Genomic DNA, 25,649 nt, shown 5'->3' on the forward strand with positions numbered 1-25,649 from the left:
TAGCCAAAAAGAAAGAGAAGTTGCCGAAGCCTTTTGGCCTCTCCTCTTTCCAGAGTAGATAACAAACAATGCAGATGTTTGCCGAAAATCCTTAGTAGCTTGCAAATAAAACTTTAAAGCACGAACCACGTCAAGATTGTGTAACAGACGTTTCTTCTTTGAAGAAGGATTAGGACACAGTGACGGAACAACAATTTCCTGATTGATATTCCTATTAGATACTACCTTAGGAAGAAACCCAGGTTTGGTACGCAAAACTACCTTATCTGCATGGAAGATCAGATAAGGGGAATCACACTGCAAGGGAGATAACTCTGAAACTCTTCGAGCCGAAGAGATAGCTACTAAAAACAGAACTTTCCAAGATAAAAGCTTGATATCTATGGAATGCAAGGGTTCAAACGGAACCCCTTGAAGAACCTTAAGAACTAAATTTAAACTCCATGGTGGAGCAACAGGTTTAAACACAGGCCTGATTCTAACCAAAGCCTGACAAAACACCTGAACGTCTGGAGAGTCAGCCAGACGCTTGTGCAAAAGAATAGACAGAGCAGAAATCTTTCCTTTTAAGGAACTAGCCGATAATCCCTTTTCCAATCCTTCTTGGAGAAAAGATAATATCCTGGAAATCCTGACTTTACTCCACGAGTAACCCTTGGATTTACACCAATGAAGATATTTACACCATATTTTATGATAGATTTTCCTGGTGACAGGCTTTCGAGCCTGAATCAAGGTATCAATGACCGACTCGGAGAAACCACATTTTGATAAAATCAAGCGTTCAATCTCCAAGCAGTCAGACGCAGAGAAACTAGATTTGGATGTTTGAATGGACCTTGGAGTAGAAGGTACCTGCCTCAGCGGCAGAGTCCATGGTGGAAAGGATGACATGTCCACCAGATCTGCATACCAAGTCCTGCGTGGCTACGCAGGTGCTATCAAAATCACTGAAGCTCTCTCCTGCTTGATCTTGGCAATCAGACAAGGGAGGAGAGGAAACGGTGGAAACACATAAGCCAGGCTGAAGGACCCGGGCACTGCTAGAGCATCTATCAGCGTCGCCTGGGGATCCCTCGACCTGGACCCGTAACGAGGAAGCTTGGCGTTCTGACGAGACGCCATCAGATCCAGTTCTGGTTTGCCCCATAATTGAATCAGCTGGGCAAATACCTCCGGATGGAGCTCCCACTACCCCGGATGAAAAGTCTGCCGACTTAGAAAGTCCGCCTCCCAGTTCTCTACTCCTGAAATATGGATAGCAGATAGATGGCAAGAGTAAACCTCCGCCCATAGAATTATCTTTGAAACTTCCATCATTGCCAGGGGACTCCTTGTTCCCCCCTGATGGTTGATATAGGCTACAGTCGTGATATTGTCCGACTGAAATCTGATGAACTTGACCGCAGCTAGCTGAGGCCAAGCCTGAAGAGCATTGAATATCGCTCTGAGTTCCAGAATGTTTATCGGAGTCCACGAACCCTGAGCCTTCAGGGAGTTCCAGACCGCACCCCAGCCCAGAAGGCTGGCATCTGACGTCACTATAGTCCATTCTGGCCTGCGGAAACTCATTCCCCTGGACAGGTGAACCCGAGATAACCACCAGAGAAGAGAATCCCTGGTCTTTTGATCCAGATTTAACAGAGGAGACAAATCTGTGTAGTTCCCATTCCACTGATTGAGCATGCAAAGTTGCAGTGGTCTGAGATGTAGGCGGGCAAACGGAACTATGTCCATTGCCGCTACCATTAGGCCGATCATTTCCATACACTGAGCCACTGACGGCCGAGAAGTGGAATGAAGAACACGGCAGGAAGTTAGAAGCTTTGATATCCTGACCTCCGTCAGAAAAATCTTCATTTCTACTGAATCTATCAGAGTTCCTAGGAAGGAAACTCTTGTGAAGGGAGAAAGAGAACTCTTTTCTCTGTTCACTTTTCACCCGTAAGACCTCAGAAAGGCCAGAACAATGTCCGTATGGGACTTGGCGATTTGAAAAGTCGACGCCTGATTCAGAATGGCGCCGTGGCTAACCCGAAGGGAAGAGCCACAAACTGGTAATGCCTGTCTAGGAAGGCGAACCTTAGGGACTGATGATGCTCTCTGTGAATCGGAATGTGTAGATAAGCATCCTTTAAGTCCACGGTAGTCATATATTGACCCTCCTGGATCATAGGGAGGATGGTTCGAATTGTCTCCATTTTGAAGGATGGGACCCTGAGAAATTTGTTTAGGATTTTGAGATCCAAGATTGGTCTGAAATTTCCCTCTTTTTTGGGAACTATAAACAGGTTTGAATAGAAACCCTGCCCCTGTTCCAGTAGGTCTTGAACGCAACGTAAAAATGCCTCTCTCTTTATCTGGTTTGCAGATAATTGTGAGAGATGAAATCTCCCCTTTGGAGATGAACCTTTAAATTCCAGAAGATAACCCTGGGAAACAATCTCTAGTGCCCAGGGATCCTGGACGTCTCTTGCCCAAGCCTGGGCGAAGAGAGAAAGTCTGCCCCCTACTAGATCTGGTCCCGGATCGGAGGCTACCCCTTCATGCTGTCTTAGAGGCAGCAGTAGGCTTCTTGGCCTGCTTCCCTTTGTTCCAAGTCTGGTTAGGTCTCCAGACTGGTTTGGACTGGGTGAAATTTCCCTCTTGTTTTGCATTAGAGGAAACCGAAGCTGCGCCACCCTTGAAGTTTCAAAAGGAACGAAAATTATTCTGCATGGTCCTTAATTTGCTGGACCTATCCTGAGGAAGGGCATGACCCTTTCCTCCAGTAATGTCAGAGATGATCTCCTTCAGACCAGGCCCGAATAGGGTCTGTCCCTTGAAGGGGATGTTAAGAAGCTTAGACTTTGAAGTAACGTCTGCTGACCAGGACTTAAGCCATAGCGCCATGCGCGCCAGAATGGCAAAACCTGAATTCTTAGCCGTCAGCTTGGTTAAATGAAAAACGGCGTCAGAAATAAAGGAATTAGCTAACTTAAGAGCTTTAATCCTGTCTAAAATATCATCTAACGGGGTCTCCACCTGTAGAGCCTCCTCAAGAGACTCGAACCAGAAAGCCGCTGCAGCAGTAACTGGGGCAATGCATGCAAGAGGCTGGAGAATAAAACCTTGATGTATAAAAATTTTCTTAAGGAGACCCTCCAATTTTTTATCCATAGGATCTAGGAAAGCACAACTGTCCTCAACGGGGATAATTGTACGCTTCGCTAGGGTAGAGACTGCTCCCTCCACCTTAGGGACCGTCTGCCACGAGTCCCGTATGGCGGCATCTATGGGAAACATATTTTTAAAAGCAGGAGGGGGAGAGAACGGCACCCCTGGTCTATCCCATTCCTTAGTAATAATTTCCGAAAACCTCTTAGGGACTGGAAAAACATCAGTGTAAACAGGCACTGCAAAGTACTTGTCCATCTTACACAATTTCTCTGGAACTACAATGGGTTCACAGTCATCCAGAGTCGCTAAAACCTCCCTAAGCAATAAGCGGAGGTGTTCGAGCTTAAATTTAAACGCTGTCATTTCAGAATCAGAATCTGAAATGTCACCCACAGATAGAAGCTCTCCTGCCTCAGCTTCTGAGTATTGTGAGGGTATATCGGACACAGGTATTAAAGCGTCAGAAAGCTCTGTATTAGTTCTGGCCCCTGAGCTGTCTCGCTTTCCTTGTAACCCTGGCAGTTTGGACAATACCTCTGTAAGGGTATTAGTCATAACTGCCGCCATATCCTGTAAGGTAAAAGAATTAGACGCGCTAGATGTACTTGGCGTCACTTGAGCGGGAGTTATAGGTTCTGACACATGGGGAGAGCTAGATGGCATAATCTCCCTTTTTCAGTCAGAGAATCCTCTGGAGATAAATCTTTAAGCGCCATAATATGGTCTTTATAGTTTATAGAAATTTCAGTACATTTGGTACACATTCTAAGAGGGAGTTCCACCATGGCTTCCAAACATATTGAACAAGGAGTTTCCTCTATGTCAGACATGTTTAACAGACTAGTAATGAGACAAGCAAGCTTGGAAAACACTTTAATAAAGGTGAAACAGTAATTAAACAAAAACGTTACTGTGCCTTTAAGAGAAAAAAACTAGCACTTAAACTGCAAAACAGTGTAAAAATATAGTAAAGTCTTCGAAATTTTCACAGTGTGTGTAAGGGACTAAAGCAACATTGCACCCACTTGCAAATGGATGATTAACCCCTTAGCGCCCAAACCGGATTCAAAAACGTCAACCACTGGTAAAAAAACAGTTGATCAACTGCCACAGCTCTGCTGAGGCTCCTACCTGCCCTCAAATACAATTTGGTGAAGGAATAAACCCCTTATAATGGTCCTCAGATGCCAAAGGACTCCTCTAGGGAAGCTGGATTAAAACTGCGCAGCAATAGCACTAAAATAGGCCCCTCCCACCATGTACTGGATGTCAGAGGGGCCTTAAGAAAATACTCCTAGGAGTATCTGACTAACCATGTCGAAAACTAGGCCCCAAATAAAGATTTATCTCCCTCAGAGAAAAAACGTTCTATTTATGAAAACATGTAAACGTTTTGACACTGAATAATATTAACATGAGTATTACCCTGTTTTGTAAGCATGATCCCAGTCGCTGTTAAATCACTGCATCAGGCTTACCTCAAATACACAAGGCTCTGTCAGCATTTTCTAGAACTTATTTCATCTCTCTAGAAATAAAAATACTGAACATACCTCAAAGCAGGTAATCTGCAGACCGTTCCCCCAACTGAAGCTTTCTTCCATACTCTTCAGTTATGTGTGAGAACAGCAATGGACCTTAGTTACAAACCGCTAAGATCATCAACCTCCAGGCAGAATTCTTCATCTAATTTCTGCCTGAGAGTAAAAACAGTACAACGCCGGTACCGTTTAAAAATAACAAACTTTTGATTGAAGATAACACTACACTAAGTCACCACTTATCTCTTGATACTTCCCTTGTCGAGAGTTGCAAGAGAATGACTGGGGGTGGCAGTTAGGGGAGGAGATATATAGACAGCTCTGCTGTGGGTGTCCTCTTGCAACTTCCTGTTGGGAAGGAGAATATCCCACAAGTAATGGATGAACCGTGGACTGGATACACCTTACAAGAGAAAACATAATTTATTCTTACTTGATAAAATCCCTTTCTTTCTTGGTGGTGAGAGTCCACAATTCCTTACTATTAGGAATTCATCTACTGGCCCAGTAGCGGACCGACTGGTGGAAAACTTTTGTTGGGCCCCCCTAAAGGTAACTCAGTAATCAGCAATGATAATAATATACATGAGGTTCTGTATTATGATTTTGATGATAGATAGAACCTATACTAATAAAATGCTTCCCTGTATTAGGAAAGTACACTTTCCGCACATGGTTATGTGTAGAATCACTGCTATGGTCCCCCTCCAGCACTTATGCCACTGCACCTGCTGCACCAATGGTAGTTCCGCCCCTGTCATGGTCATCAGGAGAAGGCAAAGACACCCTACACCAGAGCTTTAAGTATCCCTTCTACTTCCCTTTACCTCCCAGTACTAGGTATAGCCAAGGATAGGCGGAAGAAGTAAGAAAGATAGTAGGGTAAAGAGGTGCAAACGAAAACTGCTGCCAACTAGCAAAAATGGACAGGTTTGTGGACTCTTACCACCAAGAAAGAAAGGAATTTATCAGGTAAGAATAAATTATGTTTTCTTTCTTATGGTAGTGAGAGTCCACAATTCCTTACTCTTGGGAAATAATACCCAAGCTGAGAACTCCATGAGAACATATGTGGGACAAAAAGAAGGCAGGCACCTATTTACCAGAAACTACCACCTGTAGGACCTTCCTAACAAAAGTTGCCTCTGCAGAGAAGACCAAGGTGCACTGAAGCCTCATTTTTGAAATACCAAGAAATGGATGAAACAAGTTGTATGAGCTATAACTTCTTTAAAGGCTGCCATTGCCCTGCCTTCAAGTAAGCTCTGTAACAATGAACCGTATGAAACAGAATTTGCCTACTCATCCCACATGTATAAGCTCAGTAAGCACCTTTAGGAATGCATGGGACTGGCAGCATGCACTTAATATGTCATATAGTGAGACTGTGTAATTGGCTAAAAATACACTAACCTGTGTATCTGCAGATAGCCTGTGGGCTATGTGGGGGAAGCAGGTACTTATAAAGGAAATGCCCACTCCACTGATCTTACCCAGAAAATAATCTTGAGAATGCAGCAGAGAGCCCATCCAGTACTGTAACTAACATCTGAGGATATTCTGAAGGAGTACCTCTTCATGGCCAGACAGGAGGAGGCTGACGGAACTATCCCAGCGACACCCGTGGCAGGCTTGTGACCACAATTCCCAAGAGGAGATTTACATTACACAGCCAGTACTCTCCTATGTCCCTCTCATACAGGAACTATCCATAGAGGAAAAATGTGGGATTAATATCCCTGTAAATCTTCAATAACTCCTAAACACCTCTATCCTTGCCTTCTCCTTAATGAGGCAAAAAACTACTGGGAGGGAAAGGGAAGTAGAGGGGATACTTAAAGCTCTGGTGTAGGGTGTCTTTGCCTCCTCCTGGTGGTCAGGACATGAATTCCCGACAGTAAGGAATTGTTGACTCTCACCACCATGAGAAAGAAATATGTTTGTGCAACACAATGCCTGGAGGTTTAAAAATGTATTAAAAAATACATATGTGTGTATATTGTGTGTATATATTGATATTGATATGTGTATAGATACATTTATATAATTTAATATTAAGTATTTTAATTTGTAAAAGTTAGACAATATTTGATATTTGTTCCCAAATTGTTGCAATTGTTTTGAAAAATAATGATTTACAAATTGTACGTATGAATTCATTAAAGGATACATTTATTTATGTTGTGAAACAAATTATATATAATGTTTGGGGTTAGCTGAAATAACAAAAACAGAAATTCTGGTTTAAGCTGACAAAACTGTGAAAATGTGCAGCCTATCCCTAGTTCTTAATGTGCCGCCTATCCCTAGTTCTTAATGTGCAGCCTATCCCTAGTTCTTAATGTGCAGCCTATCCCTAGCTCTTAATGTGCAGCCTATCCCTAGTTCTTAAAGGGATATGAAAGCCAAACATTTTCTTTTTGTGATTCAGACAGAGCATACAACTTTAAAAAGTTTCCAGTTTTCTATGATCAAATTTGCTTTGTTCCTATGGTATTCTTTGTTGAAGATATACCTAGGTAGGTGTTTGGAGCACTACATGGCAGGAAGTAGTGCTGCCACCTACTGCTCTTGCAAATGGATAACATTCTTGCAAAACTGCTGCCATATAGTGCTCTAGACGTGCACGCCCCTGCTTTGTAACAAAATGAACCAAGAGAAAGAATAACATTTGTTAATAGAAGTAAATTAGAAAGTTGTTTGAAATTGTATGCTCTATCTGAATCATGAAAGAAATTTTTTTTGTTTCATGTCCTTTTAGGGGTTACGATCTGTTTTCCTAGAGTACACTTTAGATCTCAAGAAATCAAATGTGTTAATAGTATTGGAATGGTATGAGGATTGAGGTAATAAATTAGCCCAGTGGCTGCTACTGAGAGCTGAAAAGGATTCTGGCATAATGTACAGCAACTGGTGTGTAAAGGGATGAACAAGCATTTTTACCTTGGGTCTTGTAACGTGCAGTTCCTTCACCATCTCTATGTACTGTCTTTTCCAGATACCTTGTTCAAAAGGAGTTGGGGAAAAGTTGATGTACCAACCGAACCGCAAGCTCTTGGGCATCCATAGCTGGTCTAGTTCAGTTAGGCCCTTCCAGTGCCAGCTCACCTAGAAAAGCATCCAATGGCAGAGAGAAATCATGTGTGATCTTATAAAGTAACAGGGACCTCATTTATCTGAGTCGCAATATTAACATTCCACAAAAAACGTTTAATCGTGCACTGTAGAACAACAAAAACTTTGTTATGTGTGCTCACTAGCCGGTTTTGCAATTTAACTGTGAAGCCCAGCTCGAGTATCCTGCCGGATTCAGAACTTGGACCGTGCAACATACTACACAGAGATTGCTTGATCAGAGCAGGAGGTCATTTATATCTATTCCTAACTAGCTCAAGTAGATCATGCAAGGTAAACATACACAAGAGGCTTTTCAAGGGGTATATCCCTGAAATGCAAACAAAATGCAGTTTGCCACAAAAAAATTATTGTGTAGTTTAAAAAAAAAAAACATTGTGGCCCCTGTCCAGCGCTCCCTCCTGCAATGATTGTATTGATATAAGAAATGTGTTTCTAAAGTTTTAGCAAAGCACATAATAAGAAACAAAAAAACTCATAAATAAATAAATATAAGTTTAAACTTAATTGTCTATTTGACAGTTGTCATATATATCAAGAGACTACCAGGCAATGGTAGGAATGACCAACTCAATCCATCATTGCTTAGTCCTAGACACAGATATTTGCACGATCGCCACCTTGTGTTGGGGCTGTATCACACAGCTGCAGTGACAGGCAGTTGCCCGACAAATTAGCAAAATTTGAAGCAAAAAACATTTAAATGTCCTGCAAATATTCTGAAACTGTGACAATTAGAATATGATGTTTTCAATGCTGAAATTTGAATCATGACATTCTATTAGAATACTGACTCTGTCTTTTACCCTTTATAAATGTACTAGTCCTAAAGCCCATTCACACGGGCCATATTTTGCAGTACAGCGGTCCCACCCCTTGCGCTCTCTCCCTCCCCCTCTCTTTTGCTCTCTCTCTCCCCCTCTCTTTTGAGCTCTCTCTCTCCCCCCTCTCTTTTGAGCTCTCTCTCTCCCCCCTCTCTTTTGAGCTCTCTCTCTCTCCCCTGTCTCTTTTGCGCTCTCTCTCTCCCCCCTCTCTTTTGCGCTCTCTCTCTCCCCCCTCTCTTTTGCGCTCTCTCTCTCCCCTCTCTTTTCAGCTCTCTCTCCCCCTCTCTTTTGAGCTCTCTCTCTCCCCCTTTTTTGCGATCTCTCCCCCCTCTCTTTTGCGCTCTTCCCCCACTCTCTTTTGCGCTCTCTCCCCCTCTCTTTTGTGCTCTCTCCCCCTCTCTTTTGCGCTCTCTCTCTCCCCCTCTCTTTTGCGCTCTCTCTCTCCCCCTCTCTTTTGCGCTCTCTCTCTCCCCCCTCTCTTTTGAGCTCTCTCCCCCCTCTCTTTTGCGCTCTCTCTCTCCCCCTCTCTTGCTCTCTCTCCCCCTCTCTTTTGCACTCTCTCCCCCTCTCTTTCGAGCTCTCTCTCTCCCCCTCTCTTTTGTGCTCTCTCCTCCCCCTCTTTTGCGCTCTCTCCCCCCTCTCTTTTGCGCTCTTCCCCCCTCTCTTTTGCGCTCTTCCCCCCCTCTCTTTTGCACTCTCTCCCCCCTCTCTTTTGCACTCTCTCCCCCCTCTCTTTTGCGCTCCCTCCCCCCTCTCTTTTGCGCTCTCTCCCCCTCTCTTTTGCGCTCTTCTCCCCCTCTCTTTTGCGCTCTCTCCCCCTCTCTTTCGAGCTCTCTCTCCCCCTCTCATTTGAGCTCTCTCCCCCTCTTTTGTGCTCTCTCCCCCTCTCTTTTGCGCTCTTCCCCCCCTCTCTTTTGCGCTCTCCCCCCTCTCTTTTGCGCTCTCTCCCCCTCTCTTTTGCGCTCCCTCCCCCTCTCTTTTGCGCTCCCTCCCCCTCTCTTTTGCGCTTTCTCCTCCTCTCTTTTGCTCTCTCCCCTCTCTTTTGTGCTCTCTCTCCCCCCTCTCTTTTGCGCTCTCTCTCTCCCCCCTCTCTTTTGAGCTCTCTCTCTCTCCCCCTCTCTTTTGAGCTCTCTCCCCCCTCTCTTTTGCATTCTTCCCCCCTCTATTTTGCGCTCTCTCCCCCTCTCTTTTAAGCTCTCTCTCCCCCCTCTCTTTTGCGCTCTCTCCCCCTCTCTTTTGCGCTCTCTCTCCCCCTCTCTTTTGCGCTCTCTCTCTCCCCTCTCTCTTTTGAGCTCTCTCTCTCCCCCTCTCTTTTGAGCTCTCTCCCCCCTCTCTTTTGCGCTCTTCCCCCTCTCTTTTGCGCTCTCTCCCCCTCTCTTTTGCGCTCTCTCTCTCCCCCCCTCTCTTTTGCGCTCTCTCTCTCCCCCCTCTCTTTTGCGCTCTCTCTCCCCCTCTCTCTTTTGCCCTCTTCCCCCCTCTCTTTTGTGCTCTCTCCCCCTCTCTTTTGAGCTCTCTCTCTCCCCCCTCTCTTTTGCGCTCTCTCTCTCCCCCCTCTCTTTTGCGCTCTCTCCCCCCCTCTCTTTTGCGCTCTCTCTCTCCCCCCTCTCTTTTGCGCTCTCTCCCCCCTCCCCCCACGCTCACGCCGGCCACGCCCACTTCTGCCGCAGATCAGCTAGGGACTCAAAGGCCAGGTGTGTTTGTCCTCGTGCTGTCTCTACTGCGCATGACAGCTTCGGACAAACACACTTGGCCTTTTATATTATAGGGTTTGTCGCATTATACACACCTGTGCACAACGGCAAAGACTCCGAGGGTCTAAGAAAGAAAATATGTACAGAGACAATACTCTAGGAAGCACTGTTGTGAAATCCAGGGACTCCTGCGGGACTTTTCCTTGTAGCTCATTGCTTAAGAATTTTAGTTGTGATACTGTGCATCTTTCAAACAGGTCACACAAGATCCTCCGTCTCTGGACATCTGACCACTTGTCAAACTAAACAAAAACATACAAAATATAAAGTTATATGAAACAAATTGGTTTACACAAAAACAAATACACAGTATATATACCAACACGCACACATTTAAATATACACATACACAAAACACGCATGCACACAAATCTATGCACACAAAATACATATATACATGCACACACATACACAAACTACAAATATGGACACACACAAAATGTCACATGAATTTTAAGGTGATCATGTTACAGGTGAAAATGTATCAAGCTGCAGGAGGATAAGTTCTCAAGCAGAAAACCTGCCCGTCAGCACATTTGCAATTCAGACTTGATTGAAAAACTTTAGGATTGCACAAGAGCTCTCTTGTGAATCCCACCCTCTGCTCTCACACAACCAACTGCACAAGAGCAGGGTGTGTCAATCACCCAGAAGAACAAGTTTGGGTGATTTATTTCCAATAACCAAAATGTCAGATGCCAACTAAGAGAACCCTGAAATAACAATAAAAATAATGCTTCTTTACGTCTCCCACTTTGTACTTCTCTAGACCATTAAATTGGCCAGAAAATAAAGAATTAAGGTGATTTACTTCATCTTCTAAATTAAGGCACAGATAAACGCCCCTTTCTTACATTTAAACTTGCTTATCTACGATAACAGTAACACTAAAGAAATGACAAGACATTTCGGTTGTCCTGCTATAGAATAGAATAGAATATCAGACAAGGCTAACATTTTTTAAAACAAATATCTTGTTTGCTGCAACAGTTTTTTATAGCCAGACTTCACCCACCAAAACATATGAAAAAAGGGGAGCACACCCAGGAGTGTTAGACCCAGCTTATGAACTGAAATTCAGCAATACTTTATTCGGAACAACACTTGCAACATGTTACTCAGCTCAAAGGTTGTTTCACTATGATGAACTCGTTCGCCAACCTGGGTGTGTGCTCAACTGAGAGCAGGAAGATTATAGGGATACTGAACCCAAAAAAATTTCTTTAATGATTCAGATAGAGCATGAAATTTTAAGCAACTTTCTAATTTACTCCTATTATCAATTTTTCTTCATTCTCTTGCTATCTTTATTTAAAAGCAGCAATGTAAATCTTAGCAGCCAGCCCATTCTAGGTTCAGCACCATGGATATAACTTGCTTATTGGAGACTTACATTTACCCACAAATAAGCAAGCATAACCCAGGTTCTCAACCAAAAATGGGCCGGCTCCTATGCATCACATCCCTGCTCTTTAAATAAAGATAGCAAGAGAACGAAGAAACATTGATAATTGGAGTAAATTAGAAAGTTGCTTAAAATTGCATGCTCTATCTGAATCATAAAAGAAAAAAAAAATGGGTTTAGTGTCCCTTTAAAAGGACAAACTAATGTAAAAATGACTATATAATTTGTTAGAGCGTGTCTTTTTTGCATTACTACCTTTGATAACTCTTTAAAAGAGGTTAAACAAACAGGTAAAGTTCCACTCAGAAGCTGTAGTTTCCGAAAAGGACATGGGTGGTCAGCCAATCAGCAATAGCAGCCACGCTACTACTTAAATCTGTTTATTTTCTGTTTGGAAGCATCAATTTACCTATGAGTTTAAAGGGATATAAAACCCATTTTTTCTTTTAAGGTTCAAATAGAGCATGAAATTTAAAGCAACTTTATAATTTACTCTTATTATCAAATATTCTTCGTTCTCTTGGTATCTTTATATAAAAAGCAGGTATGTAAGCTTAGCAGCCAGCACATTTTTGGTTCAGCACCTGGGTAGCGCTTGATGATTGGTGGCTAAATGTAGCCACCAATCAGCAAGCGCTAACCAGTTTGCTAAGCCAAAAATGGGCCAGCTCTGAAGCTTACATTTCTTCTTTTTCAAATAAAGATACCAAGAGAACGAAGAAAAATTGTTCATAAGAGTAAATTAGAAAGTTGCTTAGAATTGCATGCTCTATTTGAATCAAGGAAGAGAAAGAAAAAAAAACGGTTTCATATGCCTTTAATTATTTTTAGGGGATTATCTAGTGTGCTAATTAATAATATTTGCATACAATTTTAATGCATTTCTCTTCTTGTCCTGAGTAGCACAACAATCACAGCCTTACAAACTTATGGCTGTTGACAGCTTTGATAGGGGGGGGGGGGGGGCTACTACAATATTTACTGGGAGTGCTTAGCCCCTCTACAACTAAAAAAGATAATCTATGGAGCAAATAGGCTCACCCTGTTTGCAGTGTAACCCACATGATGGATGCTTTGTTCTGAGTTAGCAGGTGAGCATGTGCTATATTTTACACACACCTTAAATATCAGTTTGCTTTTCTAGACACGGGAATTTGTCATTAATCAGCCCTTTTGTAAAGGCAGAGATAGTACAAATCAGTCTTTTACTCAGTTTTAAACACAAATGGAGTCAGGTATCAAACACTAATTTGGTACAAAGAAAGCTTTGCTCTGGTTCTTTACCAGGTCACAATGACATCATTCCTGTAATCGTAAAATTGCAAGAGAATATGGCTAAAAGGACGTGAAATACATTGAGACTATAATATAAAATGTTTATTTATATGTAGTAAAAACAAAAACCACAAAAAAACCTTTGCAATAAATGTTATTTATCTTGCTTGCATTTAATGTAAAATACCTTGCTTTTAGGTATAAATCATGTCTGTCCCAATCTTCTTATAAATGCAAATTTATTAGGTTACCTTCAAAATGCTGCAAATCGTCTAAATCAGCTACATGCTAGACATTGGCCTAGATTTGGAGTTTGGCGTTAGCCGTGAAAACCAGCGTTAGAGGCTCCTAACGCTGGTTTTAGGCTACCTCCGGTATTTGGAGTCACTCAAAATAGGGTCTAACGCTCATTTTTCAGCCGCGACTTTTCCATACCGCAGATCTCCTTACGGAAATTGCGTATCCTATCTTTTCAATGGGATCTTTCTAACTCCGGTATTTAGAGTCGTGTCTGAAGTGAGCGTTAGACATCTAACGACAAAACTCCAGCCGCAGGAAAAAAGTCAGTAGTTAAGAGCTTTCTGGGCTAACGCCGGTTTATAAAGCTCTTAACTACTGTGCTCTAAAGTACACTAACACCCATAAACTACCTATGTACGCCTAAACCGAGGTCCCCCCCACATCGCCGCCACTCTAATAATTTTTTTAACCCCTAATCTGCCGACCGCCACCTACGTTATCCTTATGTACCCCTAATCTGCTGCCCCTAACACCGCCGACCCCTATATTATATTTATTAACCCCTAATCTGCCCCCCACAACGTCGCCTCCACTTATTAACCCCTAATCTGACGAGCGGACCTGAGCGCTACTATAATAAAGTTATTAACCCCTAATCCGCCTCACTAACCCTATAATAAATAGTATTAACCCCTAATCTGCCCTCCCTAACATCGCCGACACCTAACTTCAATTATTAACCCCTAATCTGCCGACCGGAGCTCTCCGCTATTCTAATAAATGTATTAACCCTTAAAGCTAAGTCTAACCCTAACACTAACACCCCCCCTAAGTTAAATATAATTTACATCTAACGAAATTAATTAACTCTTATTAAATAAATTATTCCTATTTAAAGCTAAATACTTACCTGTAAAATAAATCCTAATATAGCTACAATATAAATTATAATTACATTGTAGCTAATCTGCCGAGCGGACCTGAGCGCTACTATAATAAAGTTATTAACCCCTAATCCGCCTCACTAACCCTATAATAAATAGTATTAACCCCTAATCTGCCCTCCCTAACATCGCCGACACCTAACTTCAATTATTAACCCCTAATCTGCCGACTGGAGCTCACCGCTATTCTAATAAATGTATTAACCCCTAAAGCTAAATCTAACCCTAACACTAACACCCCCCTAAATTAAATATAATTTACATCTAACGAAATTAATTAACTCTTATTAAATAAATTATTCCTATTTAAAGCTAAATACTTACCTGTAAAATAAATCCTAATATAGCTACAATATAAATTATAATTACATTGTAGCTATTTTAGGATTAATATTTATTTTACAGGCAACTTTGTAATTATTTTAACCAGGTACAATAGCTATTAAATAGTTAAGAACTATTTAATAGTTACCTATTTAAAATAATTACAAAATTACCTGTCAAATAAATCCTAACCTAAGTTACAATTAAACCTAACACTATACTATCATAAAATTAATTAAATAAAATACCTACAATTACCTACAATTAAACCTAACACTACACTATCAATACATTAATTAAATACAATACCTACAAATAACTACAATGAAATAAACTAACTAAAGTACAAAAAATAAAAAAGAACTAAGTTACAAAAAATAAAAAAATATCTACAAACATAAGAAAAATATTACAACAATTTTAAACTAATTACACCTACTCTAAGCCCCCTAATAAAACAACAAAGCCCCCCAAAATAAAAAATGCCCTACCCTATTCTAAATTACTAAAGTTAAAAGCTCTTTTACCTTACCAGCCCTGAACAGGGCCCTTTGCGGGGCATGCCCCAAGAAGTTCAGCTCTTTTGCCTGTAAAAAAAAACATACAATACCCCCCCCCCAACATTACAACCCACTACCCACATACCCCTAATCTAACCCAAACCCCCCTTAAATAAACCTAACACTAAGCCCCTGAAGATCTTCCTACCTTGTCTTCACCATACCAGGTTCACCGATCGGTCCTGAAGAGCTTCTCCGATGTCCTGATCCAAGCCCAAGGTAGGAATATTCTGATTGGCTGATGGAATCAGCCAATCAGATTTAGCTCGCATTCTATTGGCTGATCGGAACAGCCAATAGAATGCGAGCTCAATCTGATTGGCTGATTGGATCAGCCAATCGGATTGAACTTGATTCTGATTGGCTGATTCCATCAGCAAATCAGAATATTCCTACCTTAATTCCGATTGGCTGATAGAATCCTATCAGCCAATCTGAATTCGAGGGACGCCATCTTGGATGACGTCATTTAAAGGAACCGTCATTCGTCGTTCAGTCGTCGGCCAGGATGGATGTTCCACGTCGGAGGTCTTCAGGATGCTGCCGCTCCGTTCCAGATGGATATCGATAGAAGATGCCGCCTGGATGAAGACTTCAATCGGATGGAAGACCTCTTCTGCCCCGCTTGGATGAAGACTTCTACCGGATCATGGACATCTTCAGCCCCCCGCTTGGGCTTGGATCAGGACATCGGAGGAGCTCTTCAGGACCGATCGGTGAACCTGGTATGGTGAAGACAAGGTAGGAAGATCTTCAGGGGCTTAGTGTTAGGTTTATTTAAGGGGGGTTTGGGTTAGATTAGGGGTATGTGGGTGGTGGGTTGTAATGTTGGGGGGGGGGGGGTATTGTATGTTTTTTTTACAGGCAAAAGAGCTGAACTTCTTGGGGCATGCCCCGCAAAGGGCCCTGTTCAGGGCTGGTAAGGTAAAAGAGCTTTTAACTTTAGTAATTTAGAATAGGGTAGGGCATTTTTTATTTTGGGGGGCTTTGTTGTTTTATTAGGGGGCTTAGAGTAGGTGTAATTAGTTTAAAATTGTTGTAATATTTTTCTTATGTTTGTAGATATTTTTTTATTTTTTGTAACTTAGTTCTTTTTTATTTTTTGTACTTTAGTTTATTTCATTGTAGTTATTTGTAGGTATTGTATTTAATTAATGTATTGATAGTGTAGTGTTAGGTTTAATTGTAGGTAATTGTAGGTATTTTATTTAATTAATTTAATGATAGTATAGTGTTAGGTTTAATTGTAACTTAGGTTAGGATTTATTTGACAGGTAATTTTGTAATTATTTTAACTAGGTAACTATTAAATAGTTCTTAACTATTTAATAGCTATTGTACCTGGTTAAAATAATTACAAAGTTGCCTGTAAAATAAATATTAATCCTAAAATAGCTACAATGTAATTATAATTTATATTGTAGCTATATTAGGATTTATTTTACAGGTAAGTATTTAGCTTTAAATAGGAATAATTTATTTAATAAGAGTTAATTAATTTCGTTAGATGTAAATTATATTTAACTTAGGGGGGTGTTAGTGTTAGGGTTAGATTTAGCTTTAGGGGTTAATACATTTATTAGAATAGCGGTGAGCTCCGGTCGGCAGATTAGGGGTTAATAATTGAAGTTAGGTGTCGGCGATGTTAGGGAGGGCAGATTAGGGGTTAATACTATTTATTATAGGGTTACTGAGGCGGATTAGGGGTTAATAACTTTATTATAGTAGCGCTCAGGTCCGCTCGGCAGATTAGGGGTTAATAAGTGTAGGCATGTGGAGGCGACGTTGTGGGGGGCAGATTAGGGGTTAATAAATATAATATAGGGGTCGGCGATGTTAGGGCAGCAGATTAGGGGTACATAGGGATAATGTAAGTAGCGGCGGTTTACGGAGCGGCAGATTAGGGGTTAATAATAATATGCAGGGGTCAGCGATAGCAGGGGCGGCAGATTAGGGGTTAATAAGTGTAAGGTTAGGGGTGTTTAGACTCGGGGTACATGTTAGAGTGTTAGGTGCAGACGTAGGAAGTGTTTCCCCATAGCAAACAATGGGGCTGCGTTAGGAGCTGAACGCGGCTTTTTTGCAGGTGTTAGGTTTTTTTTCAGCTCAAACAGCCCCATTGTTTTCTATGGGAGAATCGTGCACGAGCACGTTTTTGAGGCTGGCCGCTTGCGTAAGCAACTCTGGTATCGAGAGTTGAAGCTGCGTTAAAAATGCTCTACGCTCCTTTTTTGGAGCCTAACGCAGCCTTTATGTGGACTCTCAATACCAGAGTTATTTTTATGGTGCGGCCAGAAAAAAGCCGGCGTTAGCTACGCGGGTCGTTACAGACAAAACTCCAAATCTAGGCCATTGATTGCTTAGAGCAGAGAGAACACTCATTTACAGATAGCAGAGGGATAGAAAGGTCAAAATTGAAATGTGCATGGGGTGCATTTGAGTTTTAAATAGAAGCATTTTGCACTATAATTCCATTAGCAAAAATGCTTCTAGTACAAAAATGTATCCGTTTTTCCAGCAGCATACACACATATGCTGTGAGGCCCTGTGCACTGGTGGTGTTTATTGTGTGTCATACAAGCCATAATACTCTCTGAGAAGGTGTAGTGTTTGCATATGCTGCTGATAGCTTCCATTTTTGATAATGAAAGTATATTGCAAAAATAGCTTTTATTTAAAAATGAAATGCACCTGTGCATTCTGTTTACTCTCCAAAATTAAAGGGGGATAAGACAACCCTACTCACTAGAGTTTTGAAACTAATTAAAGGGAAATTACAAACATAAATGTTTTGAAGATGATCCATTAATATAGCCCATTACAGATTTTTTTATAGTTTTGCTTATTTTTAAACAACACTGCTCTGATTTTCAGACTCCTAACCAAGCCCCAAAGTTTTAGAAGTATACGGATGTATACCTACTCCAGCTTGCTCTTGTTTGTGTAAAGGGTCTTTTCATATGCAGAGGAAGGGAGAGGGGAGGATTGTCTGCTGTTTTGCTATACAGACACTTTCAGTGGATGTTCCAGCTAACCCTTTTCAGCAGAGCTAAACTGGGAGCTGCTAAGTACGTTTTTAAAAGGTTTTATACTGGATTTTTATGTCAGTATCTGTGCATATTCTTCTTTATAGTAGTGTCTATTACATGCAGTTATATGAAAATTGGTGTATACTGTCCCTTTAATAAAGTGTCACTTTACAATTATTTTAAAACATTTATTTTGTATGTAGGTGTTTGCACATTCATTGAGAGAGCGAGAGAAAATGGGAGAACAAAATCATTGGTTTAATTTTAAAGAATGTTTACAGTGATTTAAAATATAATTGAAGTTACATTTTATTCCAAAAACCATTTAATAAATATTTATTAGTTTATGATTGTTCAATCTGTGATCTTTTTTCTTGTCCGGTTTGTCCCTCTCCAACAATATAGCAGTTGGATTCATCCCTGTTAACCAACCTGTACCAGTTGAGCAAATCCATACATTTGCTGCTGATTTCAAATTCAGTTTTAAACAGATTTTAATTTAACCTATTTTCATAAAAAAAAACATAATTTATGCTTACCTGATAAATTTATTTCTCTTGTGGTGCATCCATTACTTGTGGGATATTCTCCTTCCCAACAGGAAGTTGCAAGAGGATCACCCACAGCAGAGCTGCTATATAGCTCCTCCCCTAACTGCCATATCCAGTCATTCGACCGAAACAAGCCAAGAAAGGAGAAACTATAGGGTGCAGTGGTGACTGTAGTTTAAATAAAATTTAGACCTGCCTTAAAAAGACAGGGCGGGCCGTGGACTGGATACACCACAAGAGAAATAAATTTATCAGGTAAGCATAAATTATGTTTTCTCTTGTAAGGTGTATCCAGTCCACGGATCATCCATTACTTGTGGGATACCAATACCAAAGCTAAAGTACACGGATGAAGGGAGGGACAAGGCAGGCTTAAATGGAAGGAACCACTGCCTGTAGAACCTTTCTCCCAAAAATAGCCTCCGAAGAAGCAAAAGTATCAAATTTGTAAAATTTTGAAAAGGTATGAAGCGAAGACCAAGTCGCCGCCTTGCAAATCTGTTCAACAGAAGCCTCATTTTTAAAGGCCCAGGAGGAAGCCACAGCTCTAGTAGAATGAGCTGTAATCCTTTCATGGGGCTGCTGTCCAGCAGTCTCATAGGCTAAGCGTATTACGCTCCGAAGCCAAAAAGAAAGAGAGGTTGCCGAAGCTTTTGGATCTCTCCTCTGTCCAGAGCAAACAACAAACAGTGTAGATGTTTGGCGAAAATCTTTAGTAGCTTGTAAGTAAAACTTTAAAGCACGGACCACGTCCAGATTATGTAAAAGGCGTTCCTTCTTTGAAGAAGGATTGGGACACAATGATGGAACAACAATCTCTTGATTGATATTTTTGTTAGAAACTACCTTAGGTAAAAACCCAGGTTTTGTACGCAGAACTACTTTATCTGAATGGAAAATCAGATAAGGAGAATCACATTGTAAGGCAGATAACTCAGAGACTCTCCGAGCCGAGGAAATAGCCATCAAAAAACAGAACTTTCCAAGATAAAAGTTTGATATCAATGGAATAAAGGGGTTCAAACGGAACCCCTTGAAGAACTTTAAGAACCAAGTTTAAGCTCCATGGGGGAGCAACAGGTTTAAACACAGGCCTAATTCTAACCAAAGCCTGACAAAAAGCTTGAACGTCTGTAACTTCTGCCAGACGCTTGTGCAAAAGAATAGACAGAGCAGAAATCTGTCCCTTTAAAGAACTAGCTGATAATCCTTTTTCCAAACCCTCTTGGAGAAAGGACAATATCCTAGGAATCCTAACCTTACTCCATGAGTAATTCTTGGATTCACACCAATAAAGGTATTTACGACATATCTTATGGTAGATTTTCCTGGTGACAGGCTTTCGTGCCTGTATAAGGGTATCAATGACTGACTCGGAGAAGCCACGCTTTGATAAAATCAAGCGTTCAATCTCCATGCAGTCAGTCTCAGAGAAATTAGATTCGGATGATTGAAAGGACCTTGTAGTAGAAGGTCTTGTCTCAGAGGCAGGGTCCATGGTGGAAAGGATGACATGTCCACTAGGTCTGCATACCAGGTCCTGCGTGGCCACGCAGGCGCTATCAAGATCACCGATGCTCTCTCCTGTTTGATTTTGGCAATCAGTCGAGGGAGCAGAGAAAACGGTGGAAACACATAAGCCAGGTTGAAGAACCAAGGTGCTGCTAGAGCAAACACCTCCGGATGTAGTTCCCACTCCCCCGGATGAAAAGTCTGACGACTTAGAAAATCCGCCTCCCAGTTCTCTACACCTGGGATATGGATTGCTGATAGGTGGCAAGAGTGAGTCTCTGCCCAGCAAATTATCTTGGAGACTTCTAACATCGCTAAGGAACTCCTGGTTCCCCCTTGATGGTTGATGTAAGCCACAGTCGTGATGTTGTCCGACTGAAATCTGATGAAGCTCAGGGTTGCTAACTGAGGCCAAGCTAGAAGAGCATTGAATATTGCTCTTAACTCCAGAATATTAATTGGGAGGAGTTTCTCATCCTGAGTCCACGATCCCTGAGCCTTCAGGGAATTCCAGACTGCACCCCAACCTAGAAGGCTGGCATCTGTTGTTACAATTGTCCAATCTGGCCTGCGAAAGGTCATACCTTTGGACAGATGGACCCGATCCAGATTTAGCAGAGGGGACAAATCTGTGTAATCCCCATTCCACTGACTGAGCATGCATAGTTGCAGCGGTCTGAGATGTAGGCGCGCAAATGGCACTATGTCCATCGCCGCTACCATCAAGCCGATTACTTCCATACACTGAGCCACCAAAGGGCGCGGATAGAATGAAGAACACGGCAAGATTTTAGAAGCTTTGATAACCTGGATTCTGTCAGGTAAATCTTCATTTTTACAGAATCTATCAGAGTCCCTAGGAAGGAGACTCTTGTGAGTGGGGATAGAGAACTCTTTTCCTCGTTCACCTTCCACCCAAGTGACCTGAGAAATGCCAGAACTATGTCCGTATGTGACTTGGCAATCTGAAAGCTTGACGCCTGTATCAGGATGTCGTCCAGATAAGGGGCCACTGATATACCTCGCGGTCTTAGGACCGCCAGAAGCGATCCCATAACCTTTGTAAAGATTCTTGGAGCTGTAGCTAACCCGAAGGGAAGAGCCACAAATTGGTAATGCCTGTCCAGAAAGGCAAACCTTAGGAACCGATGATGATCTCTGTGAATCGGTATGTGAAGGTAAGCATCCTTCAAATCCACTGTGGTCATGTACTGACCCTCCTGGATCATAGGTAGGATGGTCCGAATAGTTTCCATTTTGAACGATGGAACTCTGAGGAATTTGTTTAAGATCTTTAGATCCAAAATGCGTCTGAAGGTTCCCTCTTTTTTGGGAACCACAAACAGATTTGAATAAAAACCCTGTCCCTGTTCTGACTGTGGAACTGGACAGATCACTCCCATAATTAGGAGGTCTTGCACACAGCGTAAGAATGCCTCTTTCTTTATCTGGTTTACAGATAATCTCGAAAGGTGAAATCTCCCATGAGGAGGGGAAGCTTTGAAGTCCAGAAGATATCCCTGAGATATGATCTCCAACGCCCAGGGATCCTGAACATCTCTTACCCACGCCTGGGCGAAGAGAGAAAGTCTGCCCCCTACTAGATCCGTTACCGGATAGGGGGCCGTTCCTTCATGCTGTCTTAGAGGCAGCAGCAGGCTTTCTGGCCTGCTTGCCTTTGTTCCAGGACTGGTTAGGTTTCCAGCCCGGCTTGGATTGAGCAAAAGTTCCCTCTTGTCTTGTAGCAGAGGAAGTTGATGCTGCACCTGCCTTGAAGTTTCGAAAGGCATGAAAATTAGACTGTTTGGCCTTTGATTTGGCCCTGTCTTGAGGAAGGGTATGACCCTTACCTCCAGTAATGTCAGCAATCATTTCCTTCAAACCAGGCCCGAATAGGGTCTGCCCCTTGAAGGGAATGTTAAGTAATTTAGACTTTGAAGTCACGTCAGTTGACCAAGATTTAAGCCATAGCGCCCTACGCGCCTGGATGGCGAATCCAGAATTCTTAACCGTTAGTTTAGTCAAATGAACAATGGCGTCAGAAACAAAAGAATTAGCTAGCTTAAGTGTTCTAAGCTTGTCAAGTATTTCAGTCAATGGAGTAGCTGTCTGAAAGGCCTCTTCCAGAGACTCAAACCAGAACGCCGCAGCAGCAGTGACAGGCGCAATGCATGCAAGGGGCTGCAGGATAAAACCTTGTTGAATAAACATTTTCTTAAGGTAACCCTCTAATTTTTTATCCATTGGATCTGAAAAAGCACAACTGTCCTCGACAGGGATAGTGGTACGCTTTGCTAAAGTAGAAACTGCTCCCTCCACCTTAGGGACCGTCTGCCATAAGTCCTGTGTGGTGGCGTCTATTGGAAACATTTTTCTAAAAATAGGAGGGGGGGGGAACGGCACACCGGGTCTATCCCACTCCTTATTAATGATTTCTGTAAACCTTTTAGGTATTGGAAAAACATCAGTACACACCGGCACTGCATAGTATTTATCCAGTCTACACAATTTCTCTGGTACTGCAATTGTGTCACAGTCATTCAGAGCAGCTAACACCTCCCCAAGCAATACACGGAGGTTCTCAAGCTTAAATTTAAAAGTAGAAATATCTGAATCAGGTTTCCCCGAATCAGAAATGTCACCCACAGACTGAAGCTCTCCTTCCTCAGCTTCTGCATATTGTGACGCAGTATCAGACATGGGCCTTAAGGCATCTGCGCGCTCTGTACTACGTCTAACCCCAGAGCAATCGCGCTTTCCTCTGAATTCAGGCAGTCTGGCTAATACCGCTGACAGGGTATTATCCATGATTGCCGCCATGTCCTGCAAAGTAATCGCTATGGGCGTCTTTGATGTACTTGGCGCCATTTTAGCGTGAGTCCCTTGAGCGGGAGTCAAAGGGTCTGACACGTGGGGAGAGTTAGTCGGCATAACTTCCCCCTCGCCAGAATCCTCTGGTGATAATTTTTTTAAAGATAAAAGCTGATCTTTATTTTTTAAAGTGAAATTAATACATTTAGTACACATTCTCATATGGGGTTCCACCATGGCTTTTAAACATAATGAACAAGGAGTTTCCTCTATGTCAGACATGTTTATACAGACTAGCAATGAGACTAGCAAGCTTGGAAAACACTTTACATCAAGTTAAACAAGCAATATAAAAAACGTTACTGTGCCTTTAAGAGAAACAAATTTTGCTAAAATTTGAAATGACAGTGAAAAAAGGCAGTTAAACTAACGAAATTTTTACAGTGTATGTAACAAGTTAGCAGAGCATTGCACCCACTTGCAAAAGGATGATTAACCCCTTACTACAAAAAACAGATTGAACAAATTGAAAAAAACGTTTTTTAAACAGTCACAACAACTGCCACAGCTCCACTGTGGCTTTACCTTCCTCAATATATGACTTTTGAAGCCTTTTGAGCCCTTCAGAGATGTCCTAAAGCATGCAGGGGACTGCTGAGGGAAGCTGAATGTCTCTGTCTGTAATTTTAACTGCGCAAAAAAGCACTAAAATAGGCCCCTCCCACTCATATTACAACAGTGGAAAGCCTCAGGAAACTGTTTCTAGGCACTGTTTCTAGGCAAAAATCAAGCCAGCCATGTGGAAAAAACTAGGCCCCAATAAGTTTTATCACCAAAGCATATATAAAAACGATTAAACATGCCAGCAAACATTTTATATTGCACATTAATCAGAGTATATACCTCTGATAGCAAGCCTGATACTAGTCGCTATTAAATCACTGTATTTAGACTTAACTTACATTAATCCGGTATCAGCAGCTTTTTTCTAGCAAATTCCATCCCTAGAAAAACTTAAACTGCACATACCTTATTGCAGGATAACCTGCACGCCATTCTCCCTCTGAAGTTACCTCACCCCTCAGACATATGTGAGAACAGCAGTGGATCTTAGTTACTTCTGCTAAGATCATAGAAAAACGCAGGCAGATTCTTCTTCTAAATGCTGCCTGAGATAAAATAGTACAACTCCGGTACTATTTAAAAACAATAAACTTTTGATTGAAGAAAAAACTAACTATATTACACCACTTTCCTCTTACTACCTCCAGCTATGTTGAGAGCTTGCAAGAGAATGCCTGGATATGGCAGTTAGGGGAGGAGCTATATAGCAGCTCTGCTGTGGGTGATCCTCTTGCAACTTCCTGTTGGGAAGGAGAATATCCCACAAGTAATGGATGATCCGTGGACTGGATACACCTTACAAGAGAAATATGTATTGCTTTTAACTGTGCTCTACATTGTTGCAAACACTGCTGGCATATTCTGCCTAAGACACGTGCACACTGCTGAACAAACCTCTGTATGCCCTTCAACAAAGGATACCACAAGAAGAAGTACATTTGAAAACAGAAATAGATTTAGATGTATTGCACTTACATGCTTTATCTGATTGTGAAAGTTTTAAGTCAACTAAACATACACACTCTTAGTCTCACACATTATTTTTTCCTCCTAAAAAATGCAATGTCCTCCTGATCATCAGCAGAAGCCTTTTTTTTCTTAAGAAAATCGACATTGTACAGCCAATGAGAAGCCATACTGCCTGCTTTACCGTATGAGACAGATGTGTGCCCCTAGTTCAGCTAAAGCTGGATTAGATTTGTAGATGAGTTGCTCATTGCTCATCCTTGCCTCTGGAGCAGTCACCTTTTTTATTTTACTAATCTAATCCAAAGTTTAGCATTGGCCATAGACTGAACTAGCCATTAAAGGGGCAAAATACCAAATCACTTAACGGTTATGCAGCATAAATGTAAAAAGCTGGCAAGAAAATATCACCTGAACATATCTATGTAAAAAGGAATGTATTTTACTTCAAATTTCTCCAGCTCACAAAAGTAAGTGCTCTGTGAACAGTTTCCCTTCAGCTACTATCAGCTGCATGATGAAAGAAACAACAGCCAATCAGCTTTATCTGTGCTTTACTGTAATCTCATACATTTTCACTGAAATCTTGTTAGATTTCATATAAAACGTCCTTAAAAAGAGGAGGGAAATAACATGACTGTGTCTGCACAAGCCAGATATACGCTCCCTTGCAAGTCTTAGGACTAGTATCCTGATTGGCTACTTAAAGTCCTTTTACAATGGATGTGGATACTGAGGAATTGTTGAGGTAAAACATCTTTGTTTTTTACATAGAGATGTTCAGGTGATATTTTCTAGTCAGCTTTTTACAACTATGCTGCATTACATTCAAGTGCTTCAACATTTGGGTATCATGTCCCTTTAAATAAAAATGGAGTATTATATGATAAGATTCCTGAGTGCATGAACACATAGAGAACACATGTAAACACTAAGGCCTAGATTTAGAGTTCGGCGGTAGCCGTCAAAACCAGCGTTAGAGGCTCCTAACGCTGGTT

The 25,649-nt window shown here is 41.7% G+C and overlaps 1 protein-coding gene across 1 annotated transcript in view; it reads right to left on the bottom strand.

Annotated features, from left to right (window-relative positions):
• The window catches only part of FBXO16 (F-box protein 16), a 158,476-nt gene that overhangs the window by 65,248 nt on the left and 67,579 nt on the right, over positions 1–25,649 (bottom strand). Inside the window, exons 3-4 of the mRNA XM_053708916.1 lie at positions 10,446–10,652; positions 7,644–7,808 (exon numbers count right to left, since the gene is read on the bottom strand). Of these exons, the coding sequence (XP_053564891.1) occupies positions 7,644–7,808; positions 10,446–10,652 (372 nt within the window). The remainder of the gene's footprint in view (positions 1–7,643; positions 7,809–10,445; positions 10,653–25,649) is intronic.

The sequence above is a fragment of the Bombina bombina genome, chromosome 4 (genome assembly GCF_027579735.1).
Source record: "Bombina bombina isolate aBomBom1 chromosome 4, aBomBom1.pri, whole genome shotgun sequence".
Taxonomy (NCBI): Eukaryota; Metazoa; Chordata; class Amphibia; order Anura; family Bombinatoridae; genus Bombina; species Bombina bombina.